This window comes from Leptopilina heterotoma, unplaced genomic scaffold (assembly GCF_015476425.1).
Source record: "Leptopilina heterotoma isolate Lh14 unplaced genomic scaffold, ASM1547642v1 Lhet_350, whole genome shotgun sequence".
In the NCBI taxonomy this organism is placed as follows: Eukaryota; Metazoa; Arthropoda; class Insecta; order Hymenoptera; family Figitidae; genus Leptopilina; species Leptopilina heterotoma.
The window spans coordinates 968,656-990,730 of record NW_025111032.1 but is presented as its reverse complement, the minus strand read 5'-3'; the positions used below and the strand labels follow the sequence as shown (position 1 = coordinate 990,730).

The 22,075-nt window shown below is 22.5% G+C and overlaps 2 protein-coding genes across 4 annotated transcripts in view; one reads left to right on the top strand and one right to left on the bottom strand.

The window, feature by feature from the left end:
• Nucleotides 1–20,297, top strand: part of LOC122505204 (RNA-binding protein 28-like) — a 34,132-nt gene extending 13,835 nt beyond the window's left edge. Inside the window, exons 2-10 of one of the 3 annotated variants that reach the window (XM_043616690.1) lie at nucleotides 15,374–15,542; nucleotides 15,923–16,218; nucleotides 16,478–17,191; nucleotides 17,932–18,100; nucleotides 18,445–18,662; nucleotides 18,815–18,964; nucleotides 19,461–19,631; nucleotides 19,769–19,951; nucleotides 20,067–20,297. In XM_043616690.1, coding sequence (XP_043472625.1) covers nucleotides 15,374–15,542; nucleotides 15,923–16,218; nucleotides 16,478–17,191; nucleotides 17,932–18,100; nucleotides 18,445–18,662; nucleotides 18,815–18,964; nucleotides 19,461–19,631; nucleotides 19,769–19,951; nucleotides 20,067–20,186 — 2,190 coding nt within the window. In that variant the 3' untranslated portion in view covers nucleotides 20,187–20,297. Of the gene's footprint in view, nucleotides 1–13,358; nucleotides 14,777–15,373; nucleotides 15,543–15,922; nucleotides 16,219–16,477; nucleotides 17,192–17,931; nucleotides 18,101–18,444; nucleotides 18,663–18,814; nucleotides 18,965–19,460; nucleotides 19,632–19,768; nucleotides 19,952–20,066 lie in introns of those variants that run through there. The other 2 variants (XM_043616691.1, XM_043616692.1) reach the window with 2 other exon arrangements.
• On the bottom strand, nucleotides 1,174–2,673 carry LOC122505205. Its single transcript, XM_043616694.1, has 2 exons — nucleotides 1,731–2,673; nucleotides 1,174–1,605 (listed from the first exon to the last, which is right to left on the bottom strand). Coding segments are annotated over exons 1-2 (558 nt in total). The 5' UTR covers nucleotides 2,288–2,673; the 3' UTR covers nucleotides 1,174–1,604.
• Nucleotides 20,298–22,075: the final 1,778 nt, after the last annotated feature.

Below are 22,075 nucleotides of genomic sequence, written 5' to 3'. Positions count from 1 at the left end.
ATTTTCGATAATTTTAGATTTTTTACCAAAGATTCGAGACAATTTAATAAATAAAGTATTTTCCAAAAGCACAAAAATAATGAAGCTAAATCCCATAAAAGAGAGGAAAAAATGTTGAATTTTAAGAAAATCGGATTTTTGAATTTTTTCGAATTTTTGATAATTTTAGATTTTTTACCAAAGAGTCGAGACTATTAAATTAGTAAAGTATTTTCCAAAAGCACAAAAATAATGAAGCTAAATCCCATAAAAGAGAGGAAAAAATGTTGAATTTTAAGAAAATCGGTTTTTTGAATTTTTGATAATTTTCGATAATTTTGGATTTTTTACCAAAGAGTCGAGACAATTTAATAAGTAAAGTATTTTCCACATTAAAAAGTTTGACATAAAAAAATATATAAAAAATGACAATACTTAACCCACAAAATTTAATTTTCAAAACAAACAAATGAATGCAGATAATTTGCTAACGGAAAGGAAACTTACGATTATTATAATGTATTTAAAATAGTAGTATTAAAAATAATTGGAAATTCTTCGATGAGTTTTTATTATATTTATGAAAATAATTTAATTCTTGCTTGGGAATTTTATCGATAATTTTTTAAAAAATTTTGAATTTTCATGAAAAATTTTATTATTAGTGAAAAAGTAATTGAAGTATTGTGAAGAATTGTATAAATATTTTGTTAAATAATTAATTAATTTTATTTTTTCAAAATTTTTTTTTGAAAATGCTATTCTAAATTAATTGAATTACTGTGAAAATTTTATTATTAAATTATTGAATTTTGGATGAATTTGATAAATTTTGTTATAATTGAATTGTTTTTGCGAAATTTCATGAAAATACAAGATTCTATTGAAAATGAATTTCGAATATTTTTTAAAAATAATTGAATCGCTTTAAAGAATTTGAGACTATAATATTTTTGAGAATAGTTTTTTTAAATTTCTAGTATTAGCGATTTGAAATTAGTCGAAATTCTAAAAAAAAACATAATTTTGAGTTTTTTACGGAGTTTTTTATTATTTATAAATTGCGACAAAATCTTATTTTTTAAATTTTTTTTATAAAAAAAAAACTTTTTTTTTTTTTTAAGGTAAAAAACGAAGAATTTATTTTTAAAAAATTTGCAATTTATTGAGAACGCAAATAGTACAGCATATAATCATAAAACTGATTTTAAATATTTTTTCTGATACCAGATTTACAGAATTAAAGTCGAAATGGTATAGATTAATTTATTTAACAAAACTTTATTTATCTATAAATAAATAAATTGTTATCTGTTAAGAAAAATTTATTTAAATTTATCGACTAAAAAATTATTTAACAGACATAAAATTGGGTACCAGAATTCTGTAGTTTCTTCAGTTCCCTCATAACTTGCCGTTGATGATCGATTAGTGTCATATTTCCATAATTATGTATTAGTTTTATTGTTAAATTGACTTTTTTTCCGTCCTTAATTTTCCAAATTAGTTGATTAACAAAAAAATTTGTTCCCGGTAGGAGAATTCTTTCTCGTTCCTGATAAAGACTAAATTGCTCAATCTCAGCTCTTAAGAATGGTTCAGTGAAGGACATTTCATAAATTGTTTCTGTAAAATTATTATTTATATTTCTTATCGCAGAATATAATTCTGCGGCAATTGAATCAGTCGAAGTGGAAGTAAATTTTTCAAAAACAAATAAATTTATTGATTTATTTAATCGTTTTTCATACCAATTTAGTGGCATAGCTTCGCCTCGATATAATTTCGTTTCGTATTCTTCTGAATTTAAAGATTGCGTAATTGCAAGTCTGTAAATGGCATTTTTCATTCGTCTCGATTCATCCGAATTATTTTCCATTTCTTTATAACCATTGCCAGTGTAATACAAAATTGCGAATAAATCTTCAAATTTCATGTAAGTTGATGCGTTACTTTCTCTCCAGATAATGAAAGCTTTGTTTAAAACTTCGTGAAATGTTTTCGAATCCAGTGTTAGAAGTTTTGACGAATTGTAGAGGTTTTCCATTCTTTCGGGCAAATTTGAACAATTTTTGAAAAATTTTTGCTTGTGCGTTAAATTGTGAAATAATTCCGGATCGTCTAAAGCAAATTGTGGAAGGTTTTCCTCTTCTTGATTTTTCAACAGTTTTTTGTTAAAATGTTGCCTGGGTGGCAAATCCAAATCCAAATCCGAATCTGGTAGCATAAAGGAGTCAACTACACACACAATACTGTGTATAATAATGTTTGCGAATAGAAACCATTTTATAGAATTTAATATTTTCATGATTCAAAATGATTGTGAAATGTGAACCGATTGTTAATATCTTTCTACTAATAAATTTTCTTGTACTTTTTTAACTTCTTTTTATAAGGTAAATTTCGAGACAGCTTATGTACACTACTTAAACAGACAAAGTTTAAAAGTTTGATCAAAGACACACAAAAACCAGCTGCAATTGACAATTGTTACTGTTTGACTACAAGTTGATAGTTGATTAATGACAAATTTTTGAATATAAAAATATCTTTTATTTGTTTTTCCATAAAATTTTAATATTGAAAAATATCGTCAAGGGTACTTGGAAAATAAAATATTTTAATAATATTTGCTTCTCGTGTCTTGAAAATTTTATAAAAGTTCTCCTAATGGAATTTGTTACAATGACTAAAATTCGACTCGTAACTAAATAAAAAACCTCAAGTAACGAGAATTTTTCTCAAAAAAAAAAAAAAATTGTTTTTTTGTAACAAATATGAAATTTGATTTTAATGATTAACATAAGCAATGAAATCGAATTATTCGTCTTAATAAAAAATTTCTATTTTAAAAAATTAATTTGTTAAATTTTTTATTATTTTTAATTAATTAATTATTAAAAATAGTGGATTTATAAACGAATTTTCCTCAAAAACACTAAAAAAAAATTGAATTTTGAAAAAATTATATTAAATGATTGCATAAATTCAATTATTTTCAAAAATTCGATTATTTTCAAAATTTTTAATAAAATTCTTGGCAAAATCCAATTTAAAAAAAAAAAAATTTTAGCAAAATTTCAATTATTTTCAAAAATTTTCATCAATTTCATATGAATTCTATTATTTATAATTTTTCTTCAATAAATTTCTTCGCAATAATTTAATTATTTTCAATAAAATAATCAAAATTTTTTTTACAGGTAATGAATTATTTTCTCATAAATAATAAAATTCTTCTTAGGAATTCAATTATTTTCATAAATAAAATTCATCGCAGAATTTCAATTTTTTTTTTAATAAAATTTTGATCGAACTTTTTCAAAAATTATTAAATTGGTTTAAAGAAGAATTTTATTTTAAAATTCTTGAAAATAATAATTGAATTAAAATGATGAAAATAATTTTGAAAGAATAACAGTAAAAATATTTCTATTTTAGAAAATAATGATCTTTAATTTATTATAAAAAAAAGAAGATCAATTTCAAATAATTTAATTCTTGGCAAGATTTTTATTAAAATTCTTCAAAATAATTTGAATTGTTTTAAAGAAATTAATTTCAATTTTCTTGAAAATAATGGAGTTTTTTTTTAATAATTCCATTCAATTCTTGACGCAAATTTTTAAAAAATTATGAAAATAATTTAATTTCTGCAAAGTATTTTATTATTTTTCAAAAGAATTGAATTCTTTAAATGAATTTTGATATATTTATCAAAATAATTGAATTTTGGAAAAGAATTAAATTAAAATTCATTAAAGTAATTGAATTTATGCGAAGAATTCTGTTGTTTATCAAGATAATTGAAATCTTTTTGAAAAATTTTATTACAAATTAAGAAAAAAATTGAATTCTTTTGTGAAAATAGTTGAATTTTTGCAAAGATTTTACTATTTAATAAAATAATTGAATTGTTTCGAAGGATTTCTTAAAATTTTTGAAAATAATTGAATTATTTCGTGAAATTTTGTTTAAATTGTTTAAAAAATAATTGAATTGTTTCAAAGAATTTATTAAAATATAAAAAAATAATTGAATTCTTTGTTTTGAAAAATTTTATAACGAATTAAGAAAAAGAATTGAATTCTTTCATGAAATTTTATTGAAAATAATTGAATTTTTGCAAAGATTTTAATATTTAAAAAAATAAATGAATTGTTTTGAAGGATTTATTAAAATTTTAAAAAGTAATTGAATTCTTTCGTGAAATTTTATTAAAATTTTGTTAAATTGAATTTTTGCAAAAAATTTTACTATTTTTAAAAATAATTGAATTGTTTCAAAGAATTTATTAAAATATAAAAAAATAATTAAATTCTTTGTTTTCAAAAATTTTTTAACGAATTAAGAAAAAAAATGAATTCTTTCGTGAAAATAATTGAATTTTTGGAGAAAAAATTTACTATTTAATAAAATAATTGAATTGATTTAAAGGATTTACTAAAATTTGAGAAAATAATTGAATTATTTTGAAGAATTTAATAAAATTTTTAGGATTAATTGCATTTTTCATGGAGTTTATTTAAAATTGTATTAAAAATATAATTGAAATTCTGCGATGAAAATGAATGTTTTCGTATAATTGTATCAAAAATTTTTTTCAATAATTGAACTTTTGTAATAAATTTTATGAAACTAGTAAATATTGAAAATTATTGAATTGTAAAAAGTTTTTGAAAATAATTTAAATTTTGCAAAGAATTTTTTTAAAATTTTTGAAAATAATTGTATTTTTGTCGAAAAATTTTGCTATTTGTAATGATAATTGAATTCTTGACGAGATATTCGTTAAAATTTTTAAAAATAATTATAATAATAATAAATAATAATATATAATAATTTAATGAAAATTGTATTAAAAATAATTGAAATTCTGCCAAGAGTATTATTAAAATTTTTGAAAATAATTGAATTTCAGAGAAAAATTTTATTATTTATAAAGATAATTGAAATTTTGACAAGAATTTTTGTAAATTTTTCAATATAATTAAATTCTTGAGAAGAATTTTATTAAAATTTCTTTTGAAATAATTGAATTTATTTGTGAAATTTTATTGAAATAGTAGACATTGAAAATAATTGAATTTTGACATAATTTATTAATTAAATTTCTTTGATAAATTTTAATACAAAATAAAATTTTTGGCAAAATTTCAATTATTATTTTCAAAAATTTTTATTTTCGCATAAATAATAAAAATTCTTTTTAGGAATTCAATTATTTTCAAAAGTAATAAAATTCTTCGCAGAATTTCAATCTTTTTTTTAATAAAATTTTAATCGAACTTTTTCAAAAATTATTAAATTGGTTTAAAGAAGAATTTTATTTTAAAATTCTAGAAAATAATAATTGAATTAAAATGGTGAAAATAATTTTGAAAAAATTACAGTAAAAATATTTTTTATTTCAAAAAGGTTTGAATTTGAAATTTTTGAAAATTTTGATTCCTGTGGAAAAATAATAATGATTAAATATTTATTGAAAAGAAAGTAAGTTATTCATGTTTTCCAATAATTTTACAATCCATTTTAACAAATAGAAATTTTGTAATAATATTTTTTTTTAAATAAATTTAAAATTTCTTAAACAAAATTTGATCTATAACATTTTTTTTTTTTACTCAAAACTTGTTTAATAATGAATAATAACATTAATCATATTTTTAGATTAGTAAAAATATTTTTTAATTATTTGAAAAAAAAGATAATAGGTATTATTAAATAAAAAAATAGTGAAAAATAAAGAAGTTGGTATAATATTAAGTATCTATTAAAACATATCAAAAATAATAATAATTCCCAGATAAAATTTTGAATTTCTTTTAAAAAATGCCTTCTAATTATTGGACCTGTTGGATTTGGACCTTTTTCATTCTGTACTGTAATCCTTCTATACCGCTATCTTGAAATTTTTAAAAGTTGGTAGACAAAATATTTATTGCAATTATAATAAAAGAACACTTATATAGTTAATTATTGAATTTTCTTATTTTCTACATTAAAAGGTAAAAACTAAACATTTTTTTAACAGTTACAATTTATTGAGAAAAGAAATACATATTTTACAGCGCAGAATCGTAAAAAAAATAAAAATAAAAAAAAAAAAAAAATTACATTTACCAGATTTACATAATTGAAATCGAAATGGTATTCATTGGTTTATTTAATAAAAAATTATTTAACACACATAAAATTGGGTACCAGAATTCTGTAGTTTCTTCAGTTCCCTCATAACTTGCCGTTGATGATCAAGTAGTGTCTTATTTCCATAATTGTGTGTTAGATTCACTGTCAAACCAACTTTTCGTCCATCTTCAGTTCTCCACTTTATTTCATTAATAACAAATTTTGTACCTGGTAATAGAATTCTTTCTTCGTCAATCCAATAAAGACTAAATTTCGTGACATCTGCTCTTAAAAATGGTTCAGTGAAAGACATTTCATAAATTGTTTTTGTCTGATTAACGGATGCATCGTCTTCCGCAGAGTATATTGTTGCGATATATCGTTCAGTCGAAGTGGAGGTAAAATTTTGAAAAACAAAAGAATTTATTGATTTATTAAATTGATTTTCATACCAATTTAATGGCTTAGTTTCGCCTCGATATAATTCCGTTTCGTATTCTTCTGAATCTAAAGATTGCATAATTGCGAGTCTGTAAATGGCATTTTTCATTCGCCTCGTTTCATCTGAATCTTTTTTCATTTCCATATAACCATTAGCAGTGTAATGCATTATTGCGAATAAATCTTCATATTTGATGTAGGTTGGTATATTACTTTCATTCCAGATATTCAATGCTTCGCGTAGAATATAGTTAAATCCTTTCGAATCCAGTGTTAGAAGTTTTGACGAATTGTAGAGGTTTTCCATTCTTTCGGGCAAATTTGAACAATTTGTGAAAAATGTTTGATTGTGCGTTAAATTGTGAAATAATTCCGGATCGTCTAAAGCAAATTGTGGAAGGTTTTCCTCTTCTTGATTTTTCAACAGTTTTTTGTTAAAATGTTGCCTGGGTGGCAAATCCAAATCCAAATCCGAATCTGGTAGCATAAAGGAGTCAACTACACACACAATACTGTGTATAATAATGTTTGCGAATAGAAACCATTTTATAGAATTTAATATTTTCATGATTCAAAATGATTGTGAAATGTGAACCGATTGTTAATATCTTTCTACTAATAAATTTTCTTGTACTTTTTTAACTTCTTTTTATAAGGTAAATTTCGAGACAGCTTATGTACACTACTTAAACAGACAAAGTTTAAAAGTTTGATCAAAGACACACAAAAACCAGCTGCAATTGACAATTGTTACTGTTTGACTACAAGTTGATAGTTGATTAATGACAAATTTTTGAATATAAAAATATCTTTTATTTGTTTTTCCATAAAATTTTAATATTGAAAAATATCGTCAAGGGTACTTGGAAAATAAAATATTTTAATAATATTTGCTTCTCGTGTCTTGAAAATTTTATAAAAGTTCTCCTAATGGAATTTGTTACAATGACTAAAATTCGACTCGTAACTAAATAAAAAACCTCAAGTAACGAGAATTTTTCTCAAAAAAAAAAAAAAAATTGTTTTTTTGTAACAAATATGAAATTTGATTTTAATGATTAACATAAGCAATGAAATCGAATTATTCGTCTTAATAAAAAATTTCTATTTTAAAAAATTAATTTGTTAAATTTTTTATTATTTTTAATTAATTAATTATTAAAAATAGTGGATTTATAAACGAATTTTCCTCAAAAACACTAAAAAAAAATTGAATTTTGAAAAAATTATATTAAATGATTGCATAAATTCAATTATTTTCAAAAATTCGATTATTTTCAAAATTTTTAATAAAATTCTTGGCAAAATCCAATTTAAAAAAAAAAAAATTTTAGCAAAATTTCAATTATTTTCAAAAATTTTCATCAATTTCATATGAATTCTATTATTTATAATTTTTCTTCAATAAATTTCTTCGCAATAATTTAATTATTTTCAATAAAATAATCAAAATTTTTTTTACAGGTAATGAATTATTTTCTCATAAATAATAAAATTCTTCTTAGGAATTCAATTATTTTCATAAATAAAATTCATCGCAGAATTTCAATTTTTTTTTTAATAAAATTTTGATCGAACTTTTTCAAAAATTATTAAATTGGTTTAAAGAAGAATTTTATTTTAAAATTCTTGAAAATAATAATTGAATTAAAATGATGAAAATAATTTTGAAAGAATAACAGTAAAAATATTTCTATTTTAGAAAATAATGATCTTTAATTTATTATAAAAAAAAGAAGATCAATTTCAAATAATTTAATTCTTGGCAAGATTTTTATTAAAATTCTTCAAAATAATTTGAATTGTTTTAAAGAAATTAATTTCAATTTTCTTGAAAATAATGGAGTTTTTTTTTAATAATTCCATTCAATTCTTGACGCAAATTTTTAAAAAATTATGAAAATAATTTAATTTCTGCAAAGTATTTTATTATTTTTCAAAAGAATTGAATTCTTTAAATGAATTTTGATATATTTATCAAAATAATTGAATTTTGGAAAAGAATTAAATTAAAATTCATTAAAGTAATTGAATTTATGCGAAGAATTCTGTTGTTTATCAAGATAATTGAAATCTTTTTGAAAAATTTTATTACAAATTAAGAAAAAAATTGAATTCTTTTGTGAAAATAGTTGAATTTTTGCAAAGATTTTACTATTTAATAAAATAATTGAATTGTTTCGAAGGATTTCTTAAAATTTTTGAAAATAATTGAATTATTTCGTGAAATTTTGTTTAAATTGTTTAAAAAATAATTGAATTGTTTCAAAGAATTTATTAAAATATAAAAAAATAATTGAATTCTTTGTTTTGAAAAATTTTATAACGAATTAAGAAAAAGAATTGAATTCTTTCATGAAATTTTATTGAAAATAATTGAATTTTTGCAAAGATTTTAATATTTAAAAAAATAAATGAATTGTTTTGAAGGATTTATTAAAATTTTAAAAAGTAATTGAATTCTTTCGTGAAATTTTATTAAAATTTTGTTAAATTGAATTTTTGCAAAAAATTTTACTATTTTTAAAAATAATTGAATTGTTTCAAAGAATTTATTAAAATATAAAAAAATAATTAAATTCTTTGTTTTCAAAAATTTTTTAACGAATTAAGAAAAAAAATGAATTCTTTCGTGAAAATAATTGAATTTTTGGAGAAAAAATTTACTATTTAATAAAATAATTGAATTGATTTAAAGGATTTACTAAAATTTGAGAAAATAATTGAATTATTTTGAAGAATTTAATAAAATTTTTAGGATTAATTGCATTTTTCATGGAGTTTATTTAAAATTGTATTAAAAATATAATTGAAATTCTGCGATGAAAATGAATGTTTTCGTATAATTGTATCAAAAATTTTTTTCAATAATTGAACTTTTGTAATAAATTTTATGAAACTAGTAAATATTGAAAATTATTGAATTGTAAAAAGTTTTTGAAAATAATTTAAATTTTGCAAAGAATTTTTTTAAAATTTTTGAAAATAATTGTATTTTTGTCGAAAAATTTTGCTATTTGTAATGATAATTGAATTCTTGACGAGATATTCGTTAAAATTTTTAAAAATAATTATAATAATAATAAATAATAATATATAATAATTTAATGAAAATTGTATTAAAAATAATTGAAATTCTGCCAAGAGTATTATTAAAATTTTTGAAAATAATTGAATTTCAGAGAAAAATTTTATTATTTATAAAGATAATTGAAATTTTGACAAGAATTTTTGTAAATTTTTCAATATAATTAAATTCTTGAGAAGAATTTTATTAAAATTTCTTTTGAAATAATTGAATTTATTTGTGAAATTTTATTGAAATAGTAGACATTGAAAATAATTGAATTTTGACATAATTTATTAATTAAATTTCTTTGATAAATTTTAATACAAAATAAAATTTTTGGCAAAATTTCAATTATTATTTTCAAAAATTTTTATTTTCGCATAAATAATAAAAATTCTTTTTAGGAATTCAATTATTTTCAAAAGTAATAAAATTCTTCGCAGAATTTCAATCTTTTTTTTAATAAAATTTTAATCGAACTTTTTCAAAAATTATTAAATTGGTTTAAAGAAGAATTTTATTTTAAAATTCTAGAAAATAATAATTGAATTAAAATGGTGAAAATAATTTTGAAAAAATTACAGTAAAAATATTTTTTATTTCAAAAAGGTTTGAATTTGAAATTTTTGAAAATTTTGATTCCTGTGGAAAAATAATAATGATTAAATATTTATTGAAAAGAAAGTAAGTTATTCATGTTTTCCAATAATTTTACAATCCATTTTAACAAATAGAAATTTTGTAATAATATTTTTTTTTAAATAAATTTAAAATTTCTTAAACAAAATTTGATCTATAACATTTTTTTTTTTTACTCAAAACTTGTTTAATAATGAATAATAACATTAATCATATTTTTAGATTAGTAAAAATATTTTTTAATTATTTGAAAAAAAAGATAATAGGTATTATTAAATAAAAAAATAGTGAAAAATAAAGAAGTTGGTATAATATTAAGTATCTATTAAAACATATCAAAAATAATAATAATTCCCAGATAAAATTTTGAATTTCTTTTAAAAAATGCCTTCTAATTATTGGACCTGTTGGATTTGGACCTTTTTCATTCTGTACTGTAATCCTTCTATACCGCTATCTTGAAATTTTTAAAAGTTGGTAGACAAAATATTTATTGCAATTATAATAAAAGAACACTTATATAGTTAATTATTGAATTTTCTTATTTTCTACATTAAAAGGTAAAAACTAAACATTTTTTTAACAGTTACAATTTATTGAGAAAAGAAATACATATTTTACAGCGCAGAATCGTAAAAAAAATAAAAATAAAAAAAAAAAAAAAATTACATTTACCAGATTTACATAATTGAAATCGAAATGGTATTCATTGGTTTATTTAATAAAAAATTATTTAACACACATAAAATTGGGTACCAGAATTCTGTAGTTTCTTCAGTTCCCTCATAACTTGCCGTTGATGATCAAGTAGTGTCTTATTTCCATAATTGTGTGTTAGATTCACTGTCAAACCAACTTTTCGTCCATCTTCAGTTCTCCACTTTATTTCATTAATAACAAATTTTGTACCTGGTAATAGAATTCTTTCTTCGTCAATCCAATAAAGACTAAATTTCGTGACATCTGCTCTTAAAAATGGTTCAGTGAAAGACATTTCATAAATTGTTTTTGTCTGATTAACGGATGCATCGTCTTCCGCAGAGTATATTGTTGCGATATATCGTTCAGTCGAAGTGGAGGTAAAATTTTGAAAAACAAAAGAATTTATTGATTTATTAAATTGATTTTCATACCAATTTAATGGCTTAGTTTCGCCTCGATATAATTCCGTTTCGTATTCTTCTGAATCTAAAGATTGCATAATTGCGAGTCTGTAAATGGCATTTTTCATTCGCCTCGTTTCATCTGAATCTTTTTTCATTTCCATATAACCATTAGCAGTGTAATGCATTATTGCGAATAAATCTTCATATTTGATGTAGGTTGGTATATTACTTTCATTCCAGATATTCAATGCTTCGCGTAGAATATAGTTAAATCCTTTCGAATCCAGTGTTAGAAGTTTTGACGAATTGTAGAGGTTTTCCATTCTTTCGGGCAAATTTGAACAATTTGTGAAAAATGTTTGATTGTGCGTTAAATTGTGAAATAATTCCGGATCGTCTAAAGCAAATTGAGGAAGGTTTTCCTCTTCTTGATTTTTTAATAGTTTTTTGTCAGAATCTTGACCAAGTGGCAAAGTTGAATCGTTTTTCAGAGGAGAAGCATCTGGTATGATTGCGGAGTTAACTACACTGACATAAACCGTAATAATGGTTGCAAATTGAAACCATTTTTTCGAATTCAATACTTTCATGATTGAAATGATTGAGAATCGATTTTTAGTTTCTTTCTTCTAAAAAATTTTCTTGTACTTTTTTAACCGTTTTAATATTTTGTAAATTCGAGACAACTTGTGTTCAAAATTTATACTGACAAGAAAGCTTAGAAATTTGATAAGACACACACAATGCAGCTGTAACTCCATAAAATTTTAATATGCAAATATCGCCCAAGGGTATTTGGAATATAAAATATTTCTTTAATATTTTCTCCACGTGTTTCAAAATGATTATAAAAGTTAGATACTCATGAATTTTTTTTTTTTTTTGTTATAATGACTAAAATTGGATTCGTAAACATCAATTTGAAAAAAAATCCCAAATAACAAGTTGTTAGCCATTAACCCTTGAGGCGCATGATTATTCCCCAAATGTCATTTTACCGAACTGTCATTTTAACGAATTGCATTTATTCGAACTGTTATTTTAACGAAATGTCACTTTTGCGAATCGCCATTTTTACGAATTGCCACATTTGCGAATAGTCATTTTACCAAACTGTCATTTTACCGAATTGCATTTATCCGAACTGTTATTTTAACGAAATGTCACTTTTGCGAATCGCCATTTTCACGAATTGCCACATTTGCGAATCGACATTTTTACGAATTGCCACTTTTGCGAATAGTCATTTTACCAAACTGTCATTTTACCGAATTGCATTTATCCGAACTGTTATTTTAACGAAATGTCACTTTTGCGAATCGCCATTTTCACGAATTGCCACATTTGCGAATCGACATTTTTACGAATTGCCACTTTTGCGAATAGTCATTTTACCAAACTGTCATTTTACCGAATTGCATTTATCCGAACTGTTATTTTAACGAAATGTCACTTTTGCGAATCGCCATTTTCACGAATTGCCACATTTGCGAATCGCCATTTTTACGAATTGCCACATTTGCGAAAAGTCATTTTTGCGAATTGTCATTTTTACGAATTGTCATTTATGCGAACTGACATTTTTTCGAATTGTCATTTTCTCGAATTGTCATTTTTACGAATTGTCATTTATGCGAACTGACATTTTTTCGAATTGTCATTTTCTCGAATTGTCATTTTTACGAAATGTCACTTTTGTGAATCGACATTTTTACGAATTGCCACTTTTGCGAATAGTCTTTTTTTTTGCGAGAAGTAGTTTTTGTGAAATATCATTTTTACGAATTGTCACTTTTGAGAAAAGTCATTTTTTCGATTCGCAAAAGTGACATTTCGTTTAAAATAACAGTTCGAATAAATGCAATTCGTTTAAAATAACAGTTCGAATAAATGCAATTCGTTAAAATGACAGTTCGGTAAAATGACATTTGGGGAATAATCATGCGCCTCAATTTTTGGAAATTCGTAAAAGTTTGTTTTTGCAAATTTTTCAGGTACAGAGAGATATTCATACCAAATGTTCTTGATCATCAAAAAAAGAGAGGAATAACTGGAAAAGTGATTCTAATTTTGGACAATGCGCCATGTCATCCAGACCTTAAGGAACTGAATTCAATCAACAAGAATTTCACCATTGAATACTTGCCACCGAATTTAACACCCATTATCCAGCCAATGGCTCGTGGTCTAACACTCCAGACGAAGAAGCGCTACAAACAAAATTTACTGAAATCTGCCTTGTTCTCTTCGTTGGGCACTGTGAATTATCTCAGTAAATTCAATCTCGAAGATTGTATCACCATTTTGGGTGAAGATTGGCAGAATTTAGAAGCAAGTCACCTGCATAAAGTGTGGAGTTCTCTTCTATCGGACTCTCAAATAAATTCAGTTTTTAGGGATTTAGAATTCTCTAGTAAAACAGTTCGGGAATCTATGAGTTTTCTTCAAGAGTTCGACGAGCAGATTACGAATTTCTTTCCGAGGGGAAATAATATCGATTCGGTGGAGGAATTGAGGGAGAAGCTTTTGGAATGGCTCAATGATGTGGAGTACGGTGATTATGGCTGGGAACCAAGATCGGATGATGATATTTTGAATTTCATCACTGGTGGGAGAGTTGAGGGGAATTTAGTCAGCGAATCGGACAATGATGACAATGATGATGATGATAATGATGATAATGATGATAATGATGATAGTGAAGAAACAATATCAGGCGATGAGATGATGAATAATTTCGTTGATGTCCAGTTGTCGAGGGTAAAGAATGAGAAAGATGACGATGTAGAAATAGTTAAGAATAATTCTGATAAAATGGATGTTGATGATGGCGACAAATTGTTGTGGGCGAAGAATGAAAGAGATGACGATGAAGAAATAATGAAAAATAATATTGATGTTGTTGATGATGATGGCGACAAATTGTCGAGGGTAAAGAATGAAAGAGTTGACGATGAAGAAATAATTATGAATAATTCTGATGAAATTGATGTTGATGATGGTGACAAATTTTTAGGGATGAAGAATGAAAGAGATGACGATGAAGAAATAATGAAAAATAATTTTGATGATGGCGAAAAATTGTTGGGGGTAAAAAATGAGACAGATGACGATGAAGAAATAATTATTAATAATTCTGAAGAAATTGATATTGATGATGAAGGCTTCAAATTGTTGGGGGTAAAGAATGAGGATAATTACGAAAATCTAAAAGAAGAAAAAATAACAACTTTAGAAGCACTGGAATGTCTTAGAAAACTGAAGATCTATATGAACAGTGGAGATTTTTTACCGGAACATCACGCTTGCCTGGAGAAAATAAAATGTATTGTGGAAAAAAAAATTACTTCCTGAGTTTCAAAAAATATTGTAAACCCACTTTTGTTAAGTTTTTACTACAATAAATTTCTACTGCTTTTTTTATTTATTGCTGTATTTATTTTTTACTATTAATTATTAATTGTTTATATATGACGCGCTTCTGTTAAAGGTACCTAAGAAGCAGACGAATTATAGGTTATGTTTATTTTAAATCTATCTTCATTAAAAGTTTCTGTTTTAGTATTAAAAAAAAAAAAAAAAAAAAAAAAAAAATACTTTATTTAAATTTAAAACCAGTTTTTTAAAGACGTTTTTAAGGTTTGAATATCAATAATTTATTAATTTGTAATAATAATTTGCTTCTACTCCAAAAATAATAAACATAACCTAAAAGTTTGCTTTTTCTTTCTTCGGAGACCGTCGCATTTTTTTTTTTTTTTAATAAACATTGTAATTATTTTTATCATTGTAGATACAAATGATGGATTATTAGCGAAGAGTACACTTATGAAAAATTAAATATTAATTATTTAAAGAGTCAGGATCTCGTCTAATTTTCTTGGAAATAAATTTTTAATTGTAAAAAAAATTTTATTAAAGTGTTTAGAAATAAAATTTGAAAAAAATTGTTGAAAAAATACTTTGAAATAATGTAAATGAAAAATTGTTTTTTAATTTACAAAATTAGATAACAGAAGGTGATGTTCGACGTTTGTATGAACCATTTGGAGAAATTGAGGAAATTAATTTACTTCGACGTCCAGATGGAAAACCAGTGGGCTGCGGTTTTGTTCAATTTAAAAGAGTGACGGACGCATCGAAGGCAATATTTCAAACCAACAAACAAGAAGTTTTAGGTGATTCTTTTTGTTATTCTTTTTACTTTTTTTTTTTTTTTTTAATATTTTCACTATTATTTTTTTTTATTTTCACAATTTCACACTTATTTATTATTACTATTTTTTGTTATTTTTGTTACTATTTTTTTCTTATATTATTTTTATTATTATTTATTATTAGGTATTATTTTTTTTTTTTTTTTTTATTAGGTATTATTTATTAATTCAATATTTTTCGAAAGCAATAAAAATAATATCAAAACATCTTTTATTTATATTATTATTTATTATTATTTTTATTATTATATTATTATTTTCAGTTAGTTATTTTTTTTTATTTGACTGTTAATGTTAATTTTTTTTACTGAAAAATTAATTTTCTCTTTTTTTAATTAAAGGACGACCAATAAATACTGATTGGGCAATATCAAAGGATAAATATTACGAGAAAGTGAAAAAGGAAGAAAATCCTGAAGAAGAATCGGAAAATGTTGTGGAATTGAAAGAAAATAAAGAGAAAGAAGATGATGATGATGCTGCTGATGCAGAAAAAGAAGAAAAAGAGGAAGAAAAATCAGTGAAAAAAAAGAACAAGAAGAATCAAAATTTAAATAAAGCAGAAGAACGAAAATTACAGAAAAATCAGAAACGAAAGAAACGAGCGCGAATTGTCGTTCGTAATTTGTCGTTCAAGGTAAAAAAAAGTTATTATTTTCTTGTAGAAAAAAAAAAAAAAATTTATTTAGTTTATTTATTTACTTTTAATAACGGGACAATATTAATAAAAAATAAATGAATATGAAAAGTAAAAGAAAAGGAATTTAAATAAAAAAAAAATAAAAAATAACAAAAAGAAATAAAAATCAGATTTTTTTTTATAAAATTGTAAAACTATTTTTTTGGTAGAAAATAAAATTGATTTTTATAATTATTAATTTTCTTTCACATTGCAGGCAACTGAGGAAAATATAAAAGAACATTTCTCCCAACACGGGAAAGTTGAAGACGTTCAAATATTGAAGAAACCGAACGGCACCCCAATCGGCTGTGCATTCGTTCAATTTGAAAGGGTTCAAAGTGCGGCGCAAGCAATTCACTATTTAAATTTGAAACCCCTTCTCGACAGGGAAGTCGTCGTCGATTGGGCCGTTCCAAAGAGTAAATTTAACACAACACCGGAAGTTAAGCACGAGGAAATTGACATCACCGACGAAACTGAAGGCGAAACGAAAATTGAAACCGACATTCCTGTCGAAATAAAAGAGGAACCGGAAACTGATGATGATGATGATGATGATGAAAAAGCGTCGGTTAAAAGTGAGGATGACGATGCTTCGGTGAAGAGCGAAAAAAGCGATGATGATGATGAAGACGAAGAAGATGATGAAAATGATGATGAAGATGAGGAAAATGATGATGATGATGATGATGAAGACGAAAAAGATGAGAAAAAGTTTAAAATCGAAGAAGATGATGATTCAAGACCGCGTAGAGTTTCGAATGATGTCAGTGAAGGAAAAACCGTTTTTCTAAAAAATGTTCCTTTCCAAGCAAAGAATGAGGATCTGAAATATTGCATGGAACAATTTGGACCCGTTTTTTATGCATTAGTTTGCGTTGATCCTTTGACTGAACATTCTAAAGGAACAGCTTTTGTCAAATTTAGGGTAATTGACTCTTATTTTTTTCTTCTTTTTGAATTAAATTTCCAAGCTTTGGTTATTATCGTTTTTTTCGACTTTTTTCGACAATTTTCAAAAGAATGTCACTTTCGAAAAAATTCAATTATTTTCAATATAAAATTTCACGATGGAAATTAATTTTTTTATTTGTTATAAAAGTTTTCAAAAGAATTTAATTATTTTCTTAAATTTTAATAAATCTTTTCAAACAATTCAATTATTTTTAATACAATTTTCATGAAAGAATTCAATTACTTTTTTCAATTTTCAATAATATTTTTCGAAAAAATTCAATTATTTTCTACATTTAAAAATAATTTTTAACAATTATTTTTTATAAATATCTAAAAATTTTAATAAAATTCAATAATTAAATGTTTAAATATTCAATGGTTTCGAAGAATTCTATTAAAGTTATTAAAAATAATAAAATTCTTTCGAGGAATTTAATTATACTCTTATAAAAAGTTTTATTCAATTTTTGTTTTAAATAATTGAATTCCATTTTGGGATTTTTATTATTTATGAAATTAATTGAATTTTCCACGAAGAATGTTCATAAAATTTTTAATAATAATTGTATTCTTTCGAATAATTCTATTAACATTATATTGAAAATAATTGAATTACTATTTAAAGAATTTTATGCAAATATTTTTAAATAATTGAATTCTTAGGAAAATTAAAATGTTTTGTTTATTTAATTTTATTTCTTTAAATTTCAGAATGTCGAAGACGCCGAAAAGTGTTTAGCGGCTGGTACAGAATTGAAAATTTTTGATCAAATCTTAGATCCACATCGTGCACTTCATAAAAATGAAGTGGTTGAGAGGAAGAATATAAAATCCGAAAAAGTCAAGGACTCGAGAAATTTGTATCTAGTCAAGGAAGGAGGTATTTTTTCAAATTCTATTTAAAGCTATAAAAGAATTTATGCATTTTTTCAAGTATTGTCAATTTATTTTTAAATATAAGATTAAAAAAAAAAATATTTAATATTTAATATTTAAAAAAAAAAAAATATTTTCGTCTCCTCTGGAACGTTTAGAAATTATTAATTTTATAATTTAAATAAATTGAAGTTTTTTCATTTAAAGAAATTAAATTTTTTTAATCTATATAAAATAAAAAAAAAAAAAAATTTTTTAATGTAGGTAATGATTTAAAATTTTTTAATTTAACAAATTATTATTTAAATTTTAAAAATTAATGACAATATCGTTTCGTTTTCGTTTCAGTAATTCTCGCTCGTCATCCATCTGCAGTCGGCGTCTCGGCTCAAGATATTGAGAAACGCTTGCAACTAGAACGATGGAAATCGCAAATTTTACGCAACTTGAATATGTTCGTTTCGAGAATTCGTCTCGTTGTACAAAATTTACCGCCGTCAATGAACGATTCACAACTTCGGGAAATTTTCAAAAAACACTCTGGACCAAATGCCGTCATCTCTGAGGTAAAAAATTTCCTTTTAAATTTTTATTTATTTTTTTTTTTTTGAAATTTTAACATTTTTCAATAGGAAGCAAATAATAATTTTGAATAAAGGAATAAAATAAAGAAAGGGAAAACAAAAAATTAATTGCGCTTCTTAATTTTTTTTTTCAGGCACGTGTGATGAGAAATTTAAGAAAACCGGACGCAAATGGAATTGGAGAATCGAAAGAATATGGTTTTGTCTCATTTACTTCACATGAAGATGCTTTGAAAGCTCTAAGGAGCATTAATAATAATCCAAATATTTTTTCAAAGCAAAAGGTTAAATATTAATTTCAAATTTTTTTTTAGTTAGTTTTTCAGTCTTTTTATTTGGTTTAGTTTTATTTATTTTTTAAATACCGATATTTATTCTTAAATAAATACTATTTATTATTATTTTTAATAAAAAAAGTAGTTTTTGTTAATTTTATTCAATATTTTTAAAAGTCTATTCATTATTTTGAAACTCTATTCAATATTTTTCAATTCTGTTTAATATTTTTTAAATTCTTTTCATTTTTTTTTTAAATTCTATTCAATTTTTTATTAATACTATTCAATATTTTTTAAAGTCTATTCAACATTTTTAAACTCTGTTCAATATTTTGAAACTCTGTTCAATTTTTTTTTTTAATTTTATTCATTTTTTTTTAAATTCTATTCAATATTTTATTAATTCGATTTAATATTTTACTAATTTCTATTTTAACTTTAATTACAAATTTTCCATAATCGACAGTTTTTTTAATAGAACTTTTAAATTAATTTTTTTCAGAGGCCAATCGTCGCTTTTTCGATAGAAAATCGTGTGATTATTAATGCGAAACAGAAGCGATTTAACAAAAGTAGGGAAAATAATCCACTTTGGACGGGAAATAAGGAAAAATCCGAAGAACCACAAAAAAAGCGGCGGAAATTTGAAAAGGAACAAAAACCAAAAACTTCGGTTCGTATTTTTTTTTTTTTTTTTTAAGACATTAAAAAATTTATTTTATTCAAACATTTTTTTTTTTGGTATTTAAATTAAAAAGGATTTTTAAATATTATGTAGACGAAATTTTTATGTGTAAATTTTTTTTTCAGTCTGATTCTTATCAGGGAATTATGAGTCAACCATCAAAAATAAAGGGAAAACCAACATTTAAAGTTGAAAAACAAGCGGGATTGTATAAGGATTTATTAAAAAATCAAAAGAAGCAAACAAAAATGGCGAAATTCTTGAAGCAGAAGAAACAAAATGAGGCTCAATCGAGAAGAGAAATAAAGGTCAGTTTTTATTTTTTATTTTTTTGTGTTTGTTATAAAAAAAATTATTAATTGTTGTTTACTAATTGTTTCGTAATTTTTATAATTTATTTCTATTTTTTTTTCTCTTTTCCAGCCGAAACAGGGAAAGAAGAAAGTCAATTCAGATGAGAAAAATTTTACCAAACTTGTCAACAGTTATAAACAAAAACTCGTCAGTTCTTCGCAAGTTAAGTCAAAGTGGTATGACACATAATGTTAAGAAAAAATTTAATAAAAGAAAAAAAATATTCAATTGTTTTAATTGATATTTTTGATTTACTAAGTAAAAAAAAAAAAAAAAAAAAAAATTCGAACTATGCCGCAAATTTTACATTATTTATGTAAATATTTAATTGTAAATATATATTCCTAGTTTTTCAACATTTTTTCTAGTTGAAGTTTTCTTTTCTTCGATATTTTTCAGTAAACAAAGTGTGTTTTTATATTTTCTACATATTTTTCTTTTTTGAAAACGTGAAATTATTTAAATTTTTCGAAACAATGAAAACTAATGCAGATCAAAAATAAATTAATTTTACTTTCAAGTACCACTATAAAACACTCCTGATAATAAGTTTAATTCTAAATTTTCAATTGAAAAAAAACAAAAAAAAAACTTCAACATTTTCAATTAGAAGTCTTCGAAAATACGATTTTAATTCAAAATAATTTTTAAATGAAGTAAACGAATAAAATTCATTAAAATATAAAATTTATTTCTATATGAAATTTAACAAAATTTTCAATAGTTTCAATTTTTTAAAAATTATTTTCGGAAATATAATTAATTAATTATTTTTAAAAATTGCAACTGTACCTTTTTATTGAGTTTTTGAAATTTGGATTAAATTTTCTTACTCCAATTATTTTATTATTTACAAATTAACTGTCAAACATTTCACATAACAATTTGAGCTATAAAATAATTTGAAATCACAAAACTTTAATTTTACGTGACGACAGATTATCTCGATTATTTTATTTAAAATAAAATTAAAATAAAATGTTCTTTTCATAATTTTTTTTCGCAATCGCTACAAAATGCAGCCGCTGCGATATTTTTAGATTAGTAAAAAAATGCAAATATTTTATATATGCATCTGTGTTTTTAAATCGCTATTAATATATATTCCTATTTTATTAATTTGTGAAGGTTAAATATTTTACGAAAACCAAATAATTGAATGGAATTTAGAAATCAGATTTATAATCAGATTTATAAAAATAATTTTACAAAAAAATTTCTAAGTTTCCCCGTATTTCATAAATTATTTTTTATGGAATTTCAGTAAAATAATTTTCTGCTTTCGTAAATAACAAATTTAAAAAATTTATAATAATATTGAACTTTCATAAATAAAATAAATAATTGAAATATTGACATAAAATACTCGATATACTAAAAATTAAAATAATAAAATATTGCAAAAACAATATGAAAAATAAATTTTATATTATTGGATAAAAAAAACGAAAAAAAGAGTTGTAAAAATAACAAAATGTATAATATTTGAAAAAAATGACAATATTTTTAATATTCTTTTTTTTTTTAAATTTTATAAAATGCTTCCATGGAAAATTTTCAAGAAATACTCGAACATTTTGAAATTGTATTAAAAAGTAATTTTTTAATTCTATAAAAAATACGTGTAAACTATATAAAAAGATATAGAAATTTAAAAAAAAAATTAAAAGTAACCAAATTCTAATTTTTTTTTATTTTCTATTGTTTTTTAATTGTATTTCTTCATTGTTAATTTTATTTTGAATTTCCTGATATTTTTTTACATTTGTTCTTATTTTTTTTATTTTTTTTAATTACACCTTTTGTTCATTTTATTTGAATTTTCCTATATTTTTTTTTTTATTTGGAGTAATTTCATGTGAACTGATCAACGATTTTTCAAAGTTAGCAATTTTCTTGAAACTTTTTTTTCCTTCTAGCTATAATAGTAGGTATAAGAAAAAACAAAATGAAGACGATTTTGAAAATTTAAAAAATATTTTTTGAAAACATTCAAATTTGAAAATCTATGTATTAATTTTTTAAATTGAGATAATTCTGGTTGTTTTTAACATTTTTTAAATGTTAAATTTTTTTTT